At 34.2% G+C, this 14967-nt stretch overlaps 1 protein-coding gene across 1 annotated transcript in view; it reads right to left on the bottom strand.

The window, feature by feature from the left end:
* Positions 1-529: 529 nt before the first annotated feature.
* The window catches only part of LOC123552611 (E3 ubiquitin-protein ligase rnf213-alpha-like), a gene marked incomplete at its 3' end in the record, with an annotated part of 58771 nt that continues 44333 nt past the window's right edge, over positions 530-14967 (bottom strand). The window contains exons 33-48 of the mRNA XM_053532258.1: positions 14246-14368; positions 13625-13745; positions 12944-13185; positions 11821-12037; positions 11600-11692; positions 11207-11347; positions 10650-10816; positions 10096-10321; positions 9660-9830; positions 9301-9363; positions 8890-8999; positions 7387-7524; positions 6192-6348; positions 4339-4415; positions 3923-4058; positions 530-723 (exon numbers count right to left, since the gene is read on the bottom strand). Of these exons, the coding sequence (XP_053388233.1) occupies positions 530-723; positions 3923-4058; positions 4339-4415; positions 6192-6348; positions 7387-7524; positions 8890-8999; positions 9301-9363; positions 9660-9830; positions 10096-10321; positions 10650-10816; positions 11207-11347; positions 11600-11692; positions 11821-12037; positions 12944-13185; positions 13625-13745; positions 14246-14368 (2376 nt within the window). The remainder of the gene's footprint in view (positions 724-3922; positions 4059-4338; positions 4416-6191; positions 6349-7386; positions 7525-8889; positions 9000-9300; positions 9364-9659; positions 9831-10095; positions 10322-10649; positions 10817-11206; positions 11348-11599; positions 11693-11820; positions 12038-12943; positions 13186-13624; positions 13746-14245; positions 14369-14967) is intronic.

The raw sequence follows: 14967 nt of genomic DNA, 5'->3' as shown, positions 1-14967 counted from the left end.
GATCATTTGAAATTTTTTTGTAAAAATGTATTTTTATCACTTTCAAAGGACTGGTATGTTGCTCCTTTCCGTAAATGGGTGAACAGACATGAGCCCTGTATAGAAAATCAAGGACGACACTTTGAAAATAATGAATATTGATAGCAGTCGGTAAGAAACGTCATCTCGGACGTCAATAACGTCAGTGACGTGCGGCGATCGCTGCAAGCATGCCTTCCGAATATGTCGGTATCGTTAAAACTATGAAACATATCTTATTGATATTTTAGACAATATTGCAAATAGATAAAGGTACTTCGGCATGCATTCTTTTATTGCCTTTCATTATACACGAATTTACAGCTAAAGTGACATTACTTTTGGATCAACCCTCGTATTATAGCTGGATTAACAGTGCGTGACTTTGTCGTTTGTAATCGTCCAGGGATTCTACTATAACTATCTATTTACTCTATACCAAGATATAGCCAATACTTTTTTAATTCTTTCTAATAGAGCAAGTAACGATTTATTATAACAGAGATTTTACCTGAAATTTTCATTCACAGGGCATTTGACCCTGTGTGTGCCAAGTCCAAGGTCAACGTATCTTGCCCCGCCAAAATACACGTAGTACTGATTGAGCGCATCATAAAGGCTTTCGTACAGATTCTCAAGGTTCAGTAACACCACAGTTTTACCCGTCTCCATACAAATCTTGATTTTGTTGATGTTCCGACACACCTGAAGTTTCAAATATAACACAGCATGTTAACATTTTGTTTTATGTTTGGTATGTAATAAACAGTACATTAAATATTATTTAAGACAAAAGTGCAGTCTGGTAGATAGCCATATCCTTGCGGCCGTTTCTGCAGTGATGTAGTGAATGGGGAAATAACTCAACAGTAATTGAAGCTACGCATATTTCCTAACCTTCATTCACTCCTTGCCATCTATCAGTATGTTAACATCTGTTCAATTATTGAACACATAAAAACTTGGACAATAAGTAATGAACATGCACATTTAAACCGAACCTGCAACATTTTTATGTCTTGTTGTTGGTCCAAGGTTTTCCATTTTTTTCTATTTTAAAGAAAACAAAAAGTAAACTTTTTAAGATAATCATTTTCAAGACAAATTATGATTCTTTTACTTTGCACACATTCCCAATACTATATATCATTGTCTTAAAAGGTTTCAGACAAAATTTGAAAGGATTCATTCCGCCATTCCCTTTAGAAGTGCGTTGTTCAAAGGTACTGTCTGGAAAGACGGACAGATTGAAAGGTGAACAGCCTATTTACACATCCCTCATGCTAACATTTAAGAGGATAAAATGGATCATGTTTTGCAAAAAGTCATGCAAATCATTGTATAAATTTTAATGTCGCACTTGACGACAGTCAAATGAAGCTCCCTACTCTTCATTGGACCCCTAAACTTCACAAAACTCCATATAAAGCTCGATTCATTGCAAATTCAACCTTATGCACTACGAAAAACATTTCTGTACTTTTGACTTCTTGCCTTACTACAGTTAAAGACCACGTACAGAAGTATTGTTCCAAGGTTTATGAGAACTCGGGTGTTAATCTGTTTTGGTCCATCAAGAACTCTGGAGATGTTTTCAAAAAGCTAAAAAAAAAAACACTTCAAATGTTCGAAGATAAGTACTTATGATATTTCTGCTCTTTGTACTAATTTACCACATAATCTTATTAAAGACAAACTAGTTGCTTTAATTGAGAACACATTTGCAAGAGAAAACGTTAATTATCTGGCTTGCAATGAAACTAGAGCATTCTCTTCTAACAGTGCATTTAAGAGATACAACCTATGGAGTTTGTGAAGTTCTAAAGTTTCTACTAGATAATATATTTATCAAATTTGGCAATAAAACTTACAGACAAGTAATTGGTATCCCGATGGGAACCAACTGCGCCCCCCTCATTGCTGATTTATTCTTATACTGTTATGAACGAGATTTCATGCTAAGTTTATCCACTGAGACACAATTTGAAATTATTGAAGCTTTTAATGGAACCTCAAGGTATCTTGGTGATACTTTAATATGGACAACCAATATTTTTCAGAAATGGTGAAATATATTTACCCTAAAGAGTTACAGCTTAACAAGACTAATATTTCAGATTCAAAAGCGTCATTTCTGGATTTAAATTTAAGAATTGTGAATAATAATCTAGAAACGAAAATATATGATAAAAGGGACGAAAGTCAACTTCCCCATCTTGATGGAGATGTCCCTCGAGCAACATCATACGGTGTCTATATTTCACAGCTTATTCGTTTTGCAAGAGCTTGCTCAAAGATAGATGATTTTAATGACAGAAATCTTCAGATCACCAAGAAATTGTTACAACAGGGTTACTGTTATCATAAGCTACGGAAAGCTTTTAGTAAATTTTACTACAGATCGTCGAAACTGTTAGAAAAATACAATACGACCCTTAAACCCTTTTAAAACTTGGACTTACACACCCGGAATACTATGGAAATGTAGTTTATAAAATTCGGAAAATTAAACATACCCCTTATTTTAATCAAATATTTGTAAAACTGGTTAAAAATTTTATCAAAAGAGGATACGATGCGAAAATCGTGAAGCACAGTGCATGTTTAGTGATTGACCTCTCTACAGTTAATTGCTACGCTTTCCTATTTGATGGTGCGATGCCTAATAAAGTGTAGGACTCCATGATGCTTTTCTCCTAAATCCTACATACAACGGACGGAGGGAGTTGATTTTTGTCTTACAGTTTTCTTAGTCGTGCCCTTAAAAGTTAGGCATTTGTTGCTCTGACTTCAGACAAGTTGTTGAGTACATTGCTGTAATTATACCTTAAATTTACCTTAATTTTATGTTTTGCTTTATTTATCTGTTATTTTTGCACTAATGTTAGAGCCTTTCTCAGCGGGGATTTTATTTACATTGTGCTGTTTAACTTGATGAAAATAGGATAAGTGCGAGGTTGGCATGCCCTAAACAAGTTTAAACCCCCAGTTTCCTTTAATAGGTTACTGACCGTTCCAAGGCGGTGCCCCTATTTTTAACTGGTTGTTTTGTCTGTCTTGTATTGTCTGTTGCGCATGTTTTCTTGTTTGTTGTAAGCGTTTTTCCTCCGCCTCACTCCGCCTCACTCCCCCTACTACCCTCTCCTTTCACTTGCATTTACGCTACTTTTTGCACCCCGTCCCCCTTTACTTTTAGTAAGTTTTCGTGGTTCCCCCTTGTTTTGGCAGCCGAATCCTAAGACGGTACTTGATTGTTTTTTTCCTAATTGTGTGGGTGCGTTTGTATGCTAGTGAGTCTATAACGGTGCCCTACTGTTTTCTTATGTGTTGCTTGTTCGTTTTTCTATGTTATTCAGTTGATCGTAGTTGTGTGTTTATCTTTGGTACATGAGTGTCTGCGCTATTGTGGTTTACGTTGTAGTGCAACTGTTTTTAAAGAACATGGCATTCCCTTGTATATTCGTCCTTGTTCAACTTTCCCCTTCGTGTTCCTTTCCCAACCCCCCTACCCCGACCCCATTTTGCCCCTTACCATTTCCTTCCCCTCCATCTATATTTAGCATAAATTAATATGTACTTGTTGGATGTTTGAAGCAATCCGTCTGGAATATTTTTCCATTACAGCCTCTTTTTGTTGTGGGCCTACTATGCAAATGCGTGGCTCTGGGGCTGTGTTTTGGCTGCTCTGTGCTTCCGAGATTCCGAGAAATCTACCCTTACCTATCATATTTTTTACCTTTATCATATCGCTAACTTTACACAAAGGAAAGAATCGTTAATAAATCTAAGACTCTAATTTACACTCTGGTCAACTTAATTACTTTAAACTGGAGGTTTGTAACAGATCTGGCAAAACTTTTTCTCCAGAATTCAAGCAATATGTTTACTGGACGACACAAATTACCTGTGTGTACTCTTGATCACTTCTGAAACTGCTTCCAAATAGTGTAATAGGTCTGGTACTCCTCGACAGAATCAGTTGCTGTACAATAGCGAGTGCTCCATAGTTTTCTGTTAATAGTAACAGATATCGACTCTCACTGAAGAAAGTAAAAAGCAAACTAAATATCCAACAGAAAAAGCCATATACAAAAAACGCAGCTACTTTTACAGCATATATGCACGTATAATTTGTAGACAAAAACACAAAGATAGACGAATTGATAGAAATAGACATTAAGTCTAGGAGTGATAATAACTCAAAGTTCTGACATGCAAATTAAATGCAAGTGGAATGTATATATTTCTAACATTATGTATATATAACAAAGATGTATCAGTTGGGTAATTACAAGACATTGCAAACAATTTTGTAAGTACCTGTTCAGGTCAAACGTGTCAAACAGACATGCTTCAATAAGAGCGGCAGGACTATTGTCGGGATCTGGTCCACTTGGCTTAATTTGAATAAAATATAATTTTATTATATTAGTAATTAGATACCTGAAAATACTATTACACCTTACAAAGCTAACGTAATGAACATGAGTTGTTCTTAATACAATTAACAAGTAAGATCAGACATAATGCGTTATTCTGAAGAAAAAACAACTAAATATTCGTTTTACTGTTACTGACATTGTTGGCTTTATTCCATAATAACTTTACCAGAGGACAACTGTTGATTAGGATTAGGATAAAGATTGCCATAATAAATTTCGGTTTGATGGACAAATGTAGCCCCCAACATCTATATAATTATTGCATTGCTGCCATAAACTTCATGGAAATTAAAGAGAGAGTACGAGATATCATCCTCTACTAAATCGCTTTGATTTCAGATCTATTACATTTTTTTTTTCCAGATTATGCTCCAGTCGACACAATTCATCTCCTAATTATGTTGGCTTTCTAGTGTTATCAGCAGGTACCAAGAAGCCTCTTCAGGCACTATTTCATGGACTGACGGGAGACTGAATAGAACCATCGAGCTCGCGCAAGCCAGCTGGATGGCTTTGTCGCATGACAACCTGAGCAGGTCTCAATCATATAGCTGTGAAGACCAGTGATTTGAAGTCAGCAACTTAACCATTTAGCTAGTAATGCCTCTTATATTCTCTCCCGTATTGAAAAATTTCAAAATTGCAAACGTTAGAATTCCACCGATTTTTCTAATGTCGTGTTAAATAAAGATCACTTTTGTGCCAGGACAGTATAATATGAAAATTAACGAAAAGTTTGTTTTTTTTTAAATGTCCACTGATGTCACATTATGTAACCAGCTGTGAAGGTCGACTAAATTATTCCATATGGTTACTGTAAAACAAGCATGCGTCATGGACTTTAGGATTATAGTTTATTCTAATCAGTGTTTTTACGCTTAATTGTTTTACATTTATTAGCACGCTGACACAATTCCTGTCCTAATCGTGGTGGCTTTCAGTACATCAGCGTCACTGTGTCACTAATCTGCCCTGAATAGACTCAATAAAACGGTGTAATACTATGCTCAATTGAATAGATTTATATCATCTGCCAATAGCACAAAGAGATATATTTGGCGATGAACATAACTTTCCTTGGCAGCACAAACGCAATCTAGACATTTTAGCAGGTATTGTTCATTAGCGGAAGTGAAAAATACAACGTCTCGTCTCATTTGCACCTTAACTAATCCCTAATTTGCATACTATAACAGCATAAAAAGGGCAATTAAAATTACTTTGGACCAAAATCAATCTTCTTTCTTAACGGAAAATTTCACACCATGACTGATAAGTCTGTAAGTATTGTAACAGTGTATGAGGAGTTCAAGATAAAAACAGCCATTTACTGTGTACTAAAAATATCATGATAAAAAGCCACCATGTAAAAAGCTTCAATACGTTATACATACAATTTTGAAGCAATTCCCGTATATTTTGTTTGAACCTGCTCGCTTTCCTCAAAAGTACAGATCTGTGGATTGCGGGGTAACGAGTTTAATACCTAGGCGAGGCGTATGTTCTCCGTGACGATTTGATTAAAGACTATGTGTCTTAAATCATTTGTCCCCCACCTCTTATTCATGTAAAGAATTTGGCAGTTACTTGCAGAGGACAGGTTAGTACAAATAACGTATCAAGAGACACTGGGTAGGTTGACTGCCCGTCGGTACGTAAGTAAACGTTGGAAAACGGCACTTAACCCAAATCAAGCAAATATACAAATCTTTAGTTTGAAAAATTACATACCATTCCAAAATCAACTGTTGCTAAATTTCTCCTGAAGCTCTGCACAGGATCAATTTGATCAAGTCCGCCGAAGTTTCTTTTGATAGCATGTAACATTTCATGCGAGGTTGGTTTCCTCTTTGCCTTTTCAACAAATCTGAATACCATCTTTACTAGGCTGAAACAATAGACAATGCTGGCACTATACGCATAGGAGCTAAAATATTTATATAAATGTTAAATACTTGTCAAAATATATACGCTAATATCGGAGCACATTTGTGAAAAATCGACCAGTTTTAATCTTATGCAGAATTTGGTGCTTAAAGTATGACACAAATTTGGATTTTGTCCTATAATCATGCAGTCACGTCATTCAATCATATTTCATTTTCGATTCGTAACTAAGAACAATTTGATCTTAAAGTATGTTTAGCTAAAGAGTTTGAAAAATATCAATGTTTGCTTTTGAAAATATGTGTACATCTTGAGAATACTTAAAATCAATCAGTTTGCGTTCAAAAATACTGTAAACTTACCGCGTCGTATCTTAAATTTATACTTACATTATTACGTATAAACACAAAAGATAAAAATGTCAAAAGAGATGCAATACACTACCTAACCTTGACATACATAATACAAAAAAAACACAAGGATAAAGTGGCAAAACTACCACCGGGGAGCTTAAACTCTTACGAAGTAACCACATCCCCGTAAAATCGGGTTTTGATATAGCTTCTCGCAGATGTCTTTAAATTGCTATTATATTTTAAAACCAAATTTGAATTACGAGAGTAAAAGTTCGCAAAGTATTTACGTAATTTATAACAACGGTAGCCTTGTTGAAGAAGCTTATTTGTAATATATTGATTGCGTTGAACTTCATTGAAATCCTTAACATGACTACACGCTCTTGCAAACCAAATTAACTGAGATATATATATCCCGTGAGATGTTGCCTGGGGTACATCCCCATCCAAATGGGGTACATTTACAATACTGTCGTAAATAGATAGATGTAAATCTAGAAATCAACAAATAGTATACGAATTGTTTTATTTAACTGGAGCTCCCGGGGATAAATAGTATCCACCAATTGAGCAGAAAAACTGATTATCCATATTAAGAATATCACCAAGATAAAGTCAATAAATAGAACCGATCCACTAATACGATCTCAATTAAATAATGTGCTTCAGCATAGTTATGTAACCTGTAAAAATCTCTCAGCCCAAAAAACTCTCTCATCTGCTCTGTCGCCTTCTCAAATATTTCAAGATAAGACTTTGCCATAGGTTCTATCAATGGTCTAATCAAATTTCCAAGACCTTCGTCTGTCTTGCATATACCTCTGAAATATAATTCAATTCATAGGATCATATCTAAACCACCAATTCACAATATAACAGGCAAACTAAAACATCGGCTTAGGCAAAAGAAAGAATAATTTATCTGATCTTAATGTACATACATGTATATACATTTTAAATTTTAACAAATTAAAGACTTAAGCCTTTAGCACATTTTTCTAATAATCTAGCCTTTATATTAAAAAGTTTTATGTGTTTTTATAATACAACATATTCGTAAAGCACTCTTTCTACGATAAACGTATTCACAGGTGCTTCACATAAAGGGCAGCGTAGGGTACCAAATTCATCCTCTACCAGTACAGCCTAGAGGGAGAGAGCGAGGGAAAGACCCCAGAACGTAGATTACGTACAAGACCGGCTAATCTAGCCTACTTTAATAGACAACCTAGTTCCTTAATGTGTCCGGTGTATAGCACCGATGTACAAACAGCCCTTTTTCTGGGGAAAAACACGTACTGACCTCTTTGTTGGTTGGGAGATACTCGAGAGCAACTGATAACTGCGCAGTCTATTTTCTATTACGTTCAATAAACAAAGTAACTATACCTTTATCAAATTTTATTCATATTGAATTACTGCTTTACATAAAATCTTAAATGCAAATTTATTGACAAATTTAATAAATAATTTTCCTTAACTGCTAAAATTCTTCTGTTCAAAAGCTTTGTTTTGGTAGACAACCAAGTTAGACAAGAGCTACCAGTGAGCTGTTGTAATATATATGTATAATATATCCTGGATAAATTGTGCATATATGATAGAAAGAAATTAAAAACTGATGTAGAGAGGCAACTAATGCTGATAAGTTATGATTTTAAGTGTATTAAATGTATTAAACCAATGTATCATTTTATTCAATTTCAAGCCCCAATTTTATCATATGAACAATATAAAACAAAACGGCAGTAAGAAGGGGGAGATAAATGGATAAATATTTCAAACAAAATCATATTTCATGCATATTAGGTTTAATAAAATTCTATGTAAAATGTAGGAAAAAGGGAGATAAATCAATAGCTTTCTCTGAGTGAGTTATATTTAATCTTTTTAAATACATCTGCAATTCGTCTCATATAATTTCAAAGGGTCGTATCTTCTAAATCTACATTAATGTCCGGACAATATGCGCAGGTTCATTTCATAGCTCCTGTAAGTTTGAGCCAAGTTATCCAAACAAATATTTCATGCCGGGTGGACAGACTGACCAAGGGACAAGACTATATTGCCCCTCTTGTCAGAACAATTGTGTCACTTAAGTCTAAAAAAAATCCATGACCTAAATCAGACTGACCACCACTAAAATTCCGAAATAAATTATGATAGCACTACAAAAACTTAATTACCTTGCACTATTTTGCAGCTCCTTCAAGTTAGGCACTTCTCTCTGTACTAAAATTCCCCTATTCATTTTAGCTGGATCTAAGGCCCAGTTTGAAATACCAATAAAGGCAACCTGTGAATCGGTACATGCAAGAAGATGAAATTGTGGACACGAACTTAATATATTAAGCTGCAGTATGTATATAAACTGAGTTTAATGTCTAAGACAACAGTACGTTTTAGTACGATATCCTTTTGATACCGCAGTCAATGTCCTTGTTCCTGCATATAGCTGTAGAAAGGAACATACTTTCTTCACTTTTCATTATAATCCATACAGACGCTCATTATAAGGACATTTTCTATATGGAATATGCGGTCGTGTTAAGAAAACTAAAGATTCAAACACGCGAGAGAAATATGCGGCTACATACTTTTTTGTATTTTTCCGGTTTTTCATCTCCCTGACATCCATCTTCCAAGAGTGGGTGTAGAGTCTTGAATAGAAATTATAAACATTCAGAATATTTATTAGACTTTTTCAATTTTCTTGTTTGTATGGTATGCTTCCGATAGCAATTCTGATAGATTTTACAATATACATCGGTAGAAAATACATTCATATTACCTTTAACCCTAACACTTTCCTTGTAATTAAATAAGATAGCACAAAGTGAAAACGAATGCAGAAAAAAATGAAGTTGCAAAACTGCATATAAAAGAAAACACGATTTCTCTGAAAGATATAAAATGCAACAGAGATATATTTAATTTATATGAGATAGAGCAGTACCTTTAAGGGCATCCTGGGGCTATCCTCCGCCAATCCAACTTCATCAAGTACCACAGTGGAAACAAATGTTTCTAAATTTTTCTCTTTCTGGAACTGAGCACACTGTCGGAATGTGCCGACTATCCCGTCCGGAGTAGACAGTGGACTGCATTGAAATGAGACCATCTGTGCCTTAAAACAAGCACGTTTCGTATTTAAAACAATCGTTAAAAAGAAACATAAATCTTCATTATCTTCCTTAACCTTAACATGTTTCACAAAACATATTAGTTTTCTAACATCAAAAATAAGTCTAACTTGCTATATTTTCATAATTTAATATATTATCACTGATATGATTATAAATATTTAGCACTTTATATATGTTAGAATAAATGAACTATTTTTAGGCGGCGTTTGTCGGGCATTTTCTATCGTCTGAAAAGCAATAATATACTTGTTTCAGTTCTCTGAATAACGCTTCCCGTGCTGCATTTCCTTGCATAGCATCAGACACTATCGTTTTTGCAAGTGACTTTGAGCTTCCAGGTTTGCCAACAAGGAACAGTGGGATACGAAGTTCTATACACACAACCATCATGAATACGTTTTCCTTCAGTGCCATGTTGCGGGCAATGTTCTTCTTATCTAGGTGAACTTGTTCAAGGAAAACATCTTGGCAACTACATAGAAGATAATATTCTTATATAATCATATGAAACAGAAAAAAACCTATTGCACATGTTGACGTTACTTAACAAACCTGACACCAGTAACCAGTACGAGAAGGCAATCTCCTTCAAATGACAAGCGCCATCTTTTGTGTTTTGTTTATTTTGGAATGTATGAACTCGGAAAATGCATAAAGTACAACATATAAGCAGTTTCATTACAAATACAAAAGAATATATCCACATTTGATGACAAAGATTTTGCTGCGTCTCTTCAGCAAGTGTGAAACCGTAAAACAGTTTAGATCAAGGTAATGAAACGTTCATTTGTAACACTCACGTTTCAATTTCAGCCTTTATTTGTTTATCCCCATTTGGCAAGGGACACGGCAGTTTGAAGTAGCTAGCTATATAACGACGATACTGTTTCCTCTTTTTTAAACATGCATGGTAACAAACACCTAGTGCAAGAATGAGTGAACGCGTCAAATCATCCACTCTCTCATTCTGTAAAATTATTGTACTGCATTTTAAAATCAAAATAAATAAAAAAAATCAATTTATTCATACAAGACGGGTCAACATGCCTAACTGTACATGTACATATGATATCCTATTCAAGATAAAAAGCCATTCCAATGAATAGTAAATAAATTGTACGATATAAATCATTGTAGAAAATGATAAATAAATATATCAAATGCACTACCGTTATAATTCTAATGCAAAAAGATGAAAGGCTTAATAAAAGAAACACGTCTAAGCGTAAATTACTACCGCATTATTTTGCTCAATGCCAATCTAAAACGTTTCTTTACTTGTTTACTATTCCGTTCCAAAAATATAAACAAGTAGTACTTGAACCTTTTCTCTAACTATTCTGCAAAACTTGCTTACTTCTTGCTCATTCTGATTCCCAAACAGTTTTGCATCCATACACCTGTAAAGGGTTCTTTCTCCCTGACTTTGCTCGTAAAACCAACTCGTCACTAACAAGACTCTATCAACATCCCGCAAAGACACAAAACTACACTCATCCTAGAGAATAAATCACATTCATATTTTGAATGTTTCAGCTGCAACTTTATTACATCAATTACTACTCAATATACTCCATCGCTTAAAAGGCTATGCACTTTAACTTTACACGCTATAAATTGTCCAAAATGCTATTTTAAACGGTGTGTTTGGTGCTTGACTAGTATACAAAAATAACTATAATTTCATATATTAAATGCGCATTGCATATATTTAAAATAGCTTATAATACTCTCATATTTAAATGTTTACCTTCTGTTGTCTCATGTAGTATTGGGAAGTGGTCAAGATTGAACTGGCTACCTCTGTTAATCCTTCTACCTCCGGTAGCTTATCTTCTCGAATCTGTAGTCATACAAAGACATCTTATTGTTATAAACTATATCATCAATTATACTGCATACTTTTTAAACTTATTTTTGCAAACATACACGCCTGTTTCTATATGCATGACGAAAAGATAAACAACTTACATATCGTCTGACCATCTGCCTGATATACAGGTCTTCTATTTGTGTGTTCAACTGGCCGAAGTCCCACACAAGGGGAAGCAAACTCTGTGGTAGAGGTTGTACCCTGTATACCAAACGTCGCATTGGAACACGACCTAGTCTGTCTGTTGTCTCATCAGCATCTACATGATACCCAAGTCCTGCCTGCTCTAATTTCTTGATAAGCTCATCCGCATGTCTTAAAACAAATTAAATTATTGGTATACGTATAGATATATATTTTTTTAAAACAGGTGTTAAACAAGAGCTATTTGTAAAACACGTATGCCCCCCATAATGACCAGTCCCATTTTCAGTCCCTTGATCTATTGACCTACTGACCACTGGGAATCATAAAGTATGTTGTTATTTTGAAGGCAAAACTGTAGGCCAAAGCATTCAATTACTTCGATAAAACTGTTTTCAGTGTAAAGGTCTGTGTGACCCCAAAACCCCAGAAGTCATCTACTTACGACATTAAATGTGACAACTGTAGGACAAAGCATTCTTTAGTTATTGAGCGGAAACCATTTTAGTCAAGGTTCCTGTCACTTTGACCTTCGTGCTCCTGACCCCAAAACAATAACGGTCATCTATTGATCACCGCAATCATTTGACTGATTTTTCACCATTGTTTGACAAAATGTTCTACAGGTATTGACTGGAAACCTTATGGTTTACCAACTGACTGACGGCCAGACGGACCGACAACCCGACAATGACTTAAATAATACAAAACCCCTCCAATTCAAGGGGGAGGGGACAAAATGACTGAAATGTCCTTTATTTATTAAGGTTCTATAGTACTATATAATAATTCCTCACAATGTTGATGTGGGTCTATAATGCGAAATGTATCAACTTCTTCATAGAACAACATGATTTGTAACAAAATTATCTGCTTATACATAAATCATACAAATATAGTTCCATCCGATTTTTACTTTAATATAGACAATTCCTTACTGCATGTTGCAAATATGACCATGTACTTATAATATTAATCGCATGCTAATTCAACTGCATATATGGAAAGTTTTGTCAAATAAGATTTTTGGTAGACAAAACATCCATGTAAAGTATCTTGGACTAATTTTAGTCTTACTTTCGATACGGATTACACGCAGCCACGATTTTGAGGTTTTCACAAAGCTTCAATTTCTTTCCTTCAATTGTTTTGTCACACATGATTTCTTTTATGAGACCAATCGATTCTGTTGTGTTTGCTTCGTCAAAAAACAACACTGTATACATATGTGGTCCAAAGTTTTCCCTGTTTTCATGTGCAAGTTTCTCCGCTTCTTCAACCTTTTTTATTATATCTCTGTTAGTTGTCCCACCATGAACCTTTGTGAATTACAAAACAACGTATACAATTGAAATGTGATGTGAAATGCATCTTCTTGTGCAAAACAAAATGCAAAGTCATACAGGATAATCTCTAATATCACATTACTCCTATTAAACACGATAATACCAATCGTAGAACAAACAATATTTTATATAAATGACATAGCCTCATTCTAAAACCATACATATGCCAGATATGGCTTTATTACACACCTAGCTTCTTTTTTTATTTAAATCTTAAGATGTACATTTAAATTTCCATCAATGGTAAAGGATCAGGACAGACAAAAATGTTTGATAAAATGCATGTTGTAAAACTTTGGGCATTTTTGTTCGATTTCGAAAAGTAGCTTCAATCAAAGTTATAGTGGCATCTGAAAGATATCTTTTAATCAATATGAGAAAGCTATTCATAATGACATATTTAAAATATTACCTTCATCAGTAACATATTTGTGACTGGGAGTCCTGGGGGCATTTGAAGAGAGCACATGAATTTGATCAGCCTGGTTTTACCACATCCGGTTTCTCCCATGATAATAACAGGAATATCACATCTACCAAGTATATATATTTATATTTGTGTAATTTTATATAAATTCATAAATATTTATGTAACTGAGGAATAATATAATTGAAAAATGTTCGTCGACTAACTAACTACATGTATATACAAATCTAGTTATATATTTCCTGTTTAAATATATTTTGTGTGGAATTATTTCTTACATTATGCAGACGTTCGAAGTAGACATCTTGTCCTATTCATCAGAAGTATTACACCAATCTGTACTTTATATATGAACAAGACGCCAAAAAAGAATTCAATTAAGCAACATAAAAGTACACTCGGTTTGACTGAATCTATTCACGAGAGGTAAAAAAATGTACAGCAACCCTTATGCCCTTTAGCGTTGATTTCAGTTTATATGTTGCACGTATATTTGCCGTTTATCTGTTACTTTATACAAGGAGATTCAGTTCTTTTGCCTGATAAGATATAAAATGTTTTTGCCAACTTAATGACCTAACCCCTAAACTAGAGTTCTGAGTTTACCTGAATCTCATGTAAATGGCTAACATTTTCTTGACGTTGTCTGTTGTAAGCTCGTATGTGTCATCTGGATCATGTTCCATATCTATACCCATGACCTTACACAACTTTACGATCTTTTCGTGCCTTTTTATATGCAATTTAATGATAAAAAGCAAACGGAAATGATAAAATCCTATCAACAAGGATGATTGATTTTATTACAAACATAAAGAGGATAATCAGCCGTATTCGTCAATTAAACTATTCTGACCAAATAAGTAAATTACCACTGAACGCATAGTGCGGCAAATTTTAACATGATATCATTGTAAAACACATAATCAATAACATGTGGTATATCATACAACAAACATGTATATTTCTATTTGGTATATGTGAACACATTTTTACAATTTACGTTTTAGTAAGAACAAAGGTCTAACTTAATATACTTGAATTATGATGCACGTGTCACTTAAAAAGTTACAAACCATAAATATTCTGTTTTTAGAAAAAGTAATACACTTTTGTTAAATAAATATTTTTTAATGTTAGTTTGTTTTTGGTAAAACTACTGAAATGACAAGAAAGGCTTTTTTTTCCGTGCGATAAAACAGTTATACTCATGCATTATCGCAAATATCATGTTTGGAGGTTAAATCTCATGTTTTGTCTGTAAATATATTCTCGGTCAAAGACATCGATCAATAAATACCGAGAAAAAAACCTAGACCGAGCCAAAA

Source organism: Mercenaria mercenaria, unplaced genomic scaffold (genome assembly GCF_021730395.1).
Source record: "Mercenaria mercenaria strain notata unplaced genomic scaffold, MADL_Memer_1 contig_1063, whole genome shotgun sequence".
Lineage (NCBI taxonomy): Eukaryota > Metazoa > Mollusca > Bivalvia > Venerida > Veneridae > Mercenaria > Mercenaria mercenaria.
The sequence above is the reverse complement of the archived record's forward strand: the minus strand, read 5'-3'. Positions and strand labels throughout refer to the sequence as shown.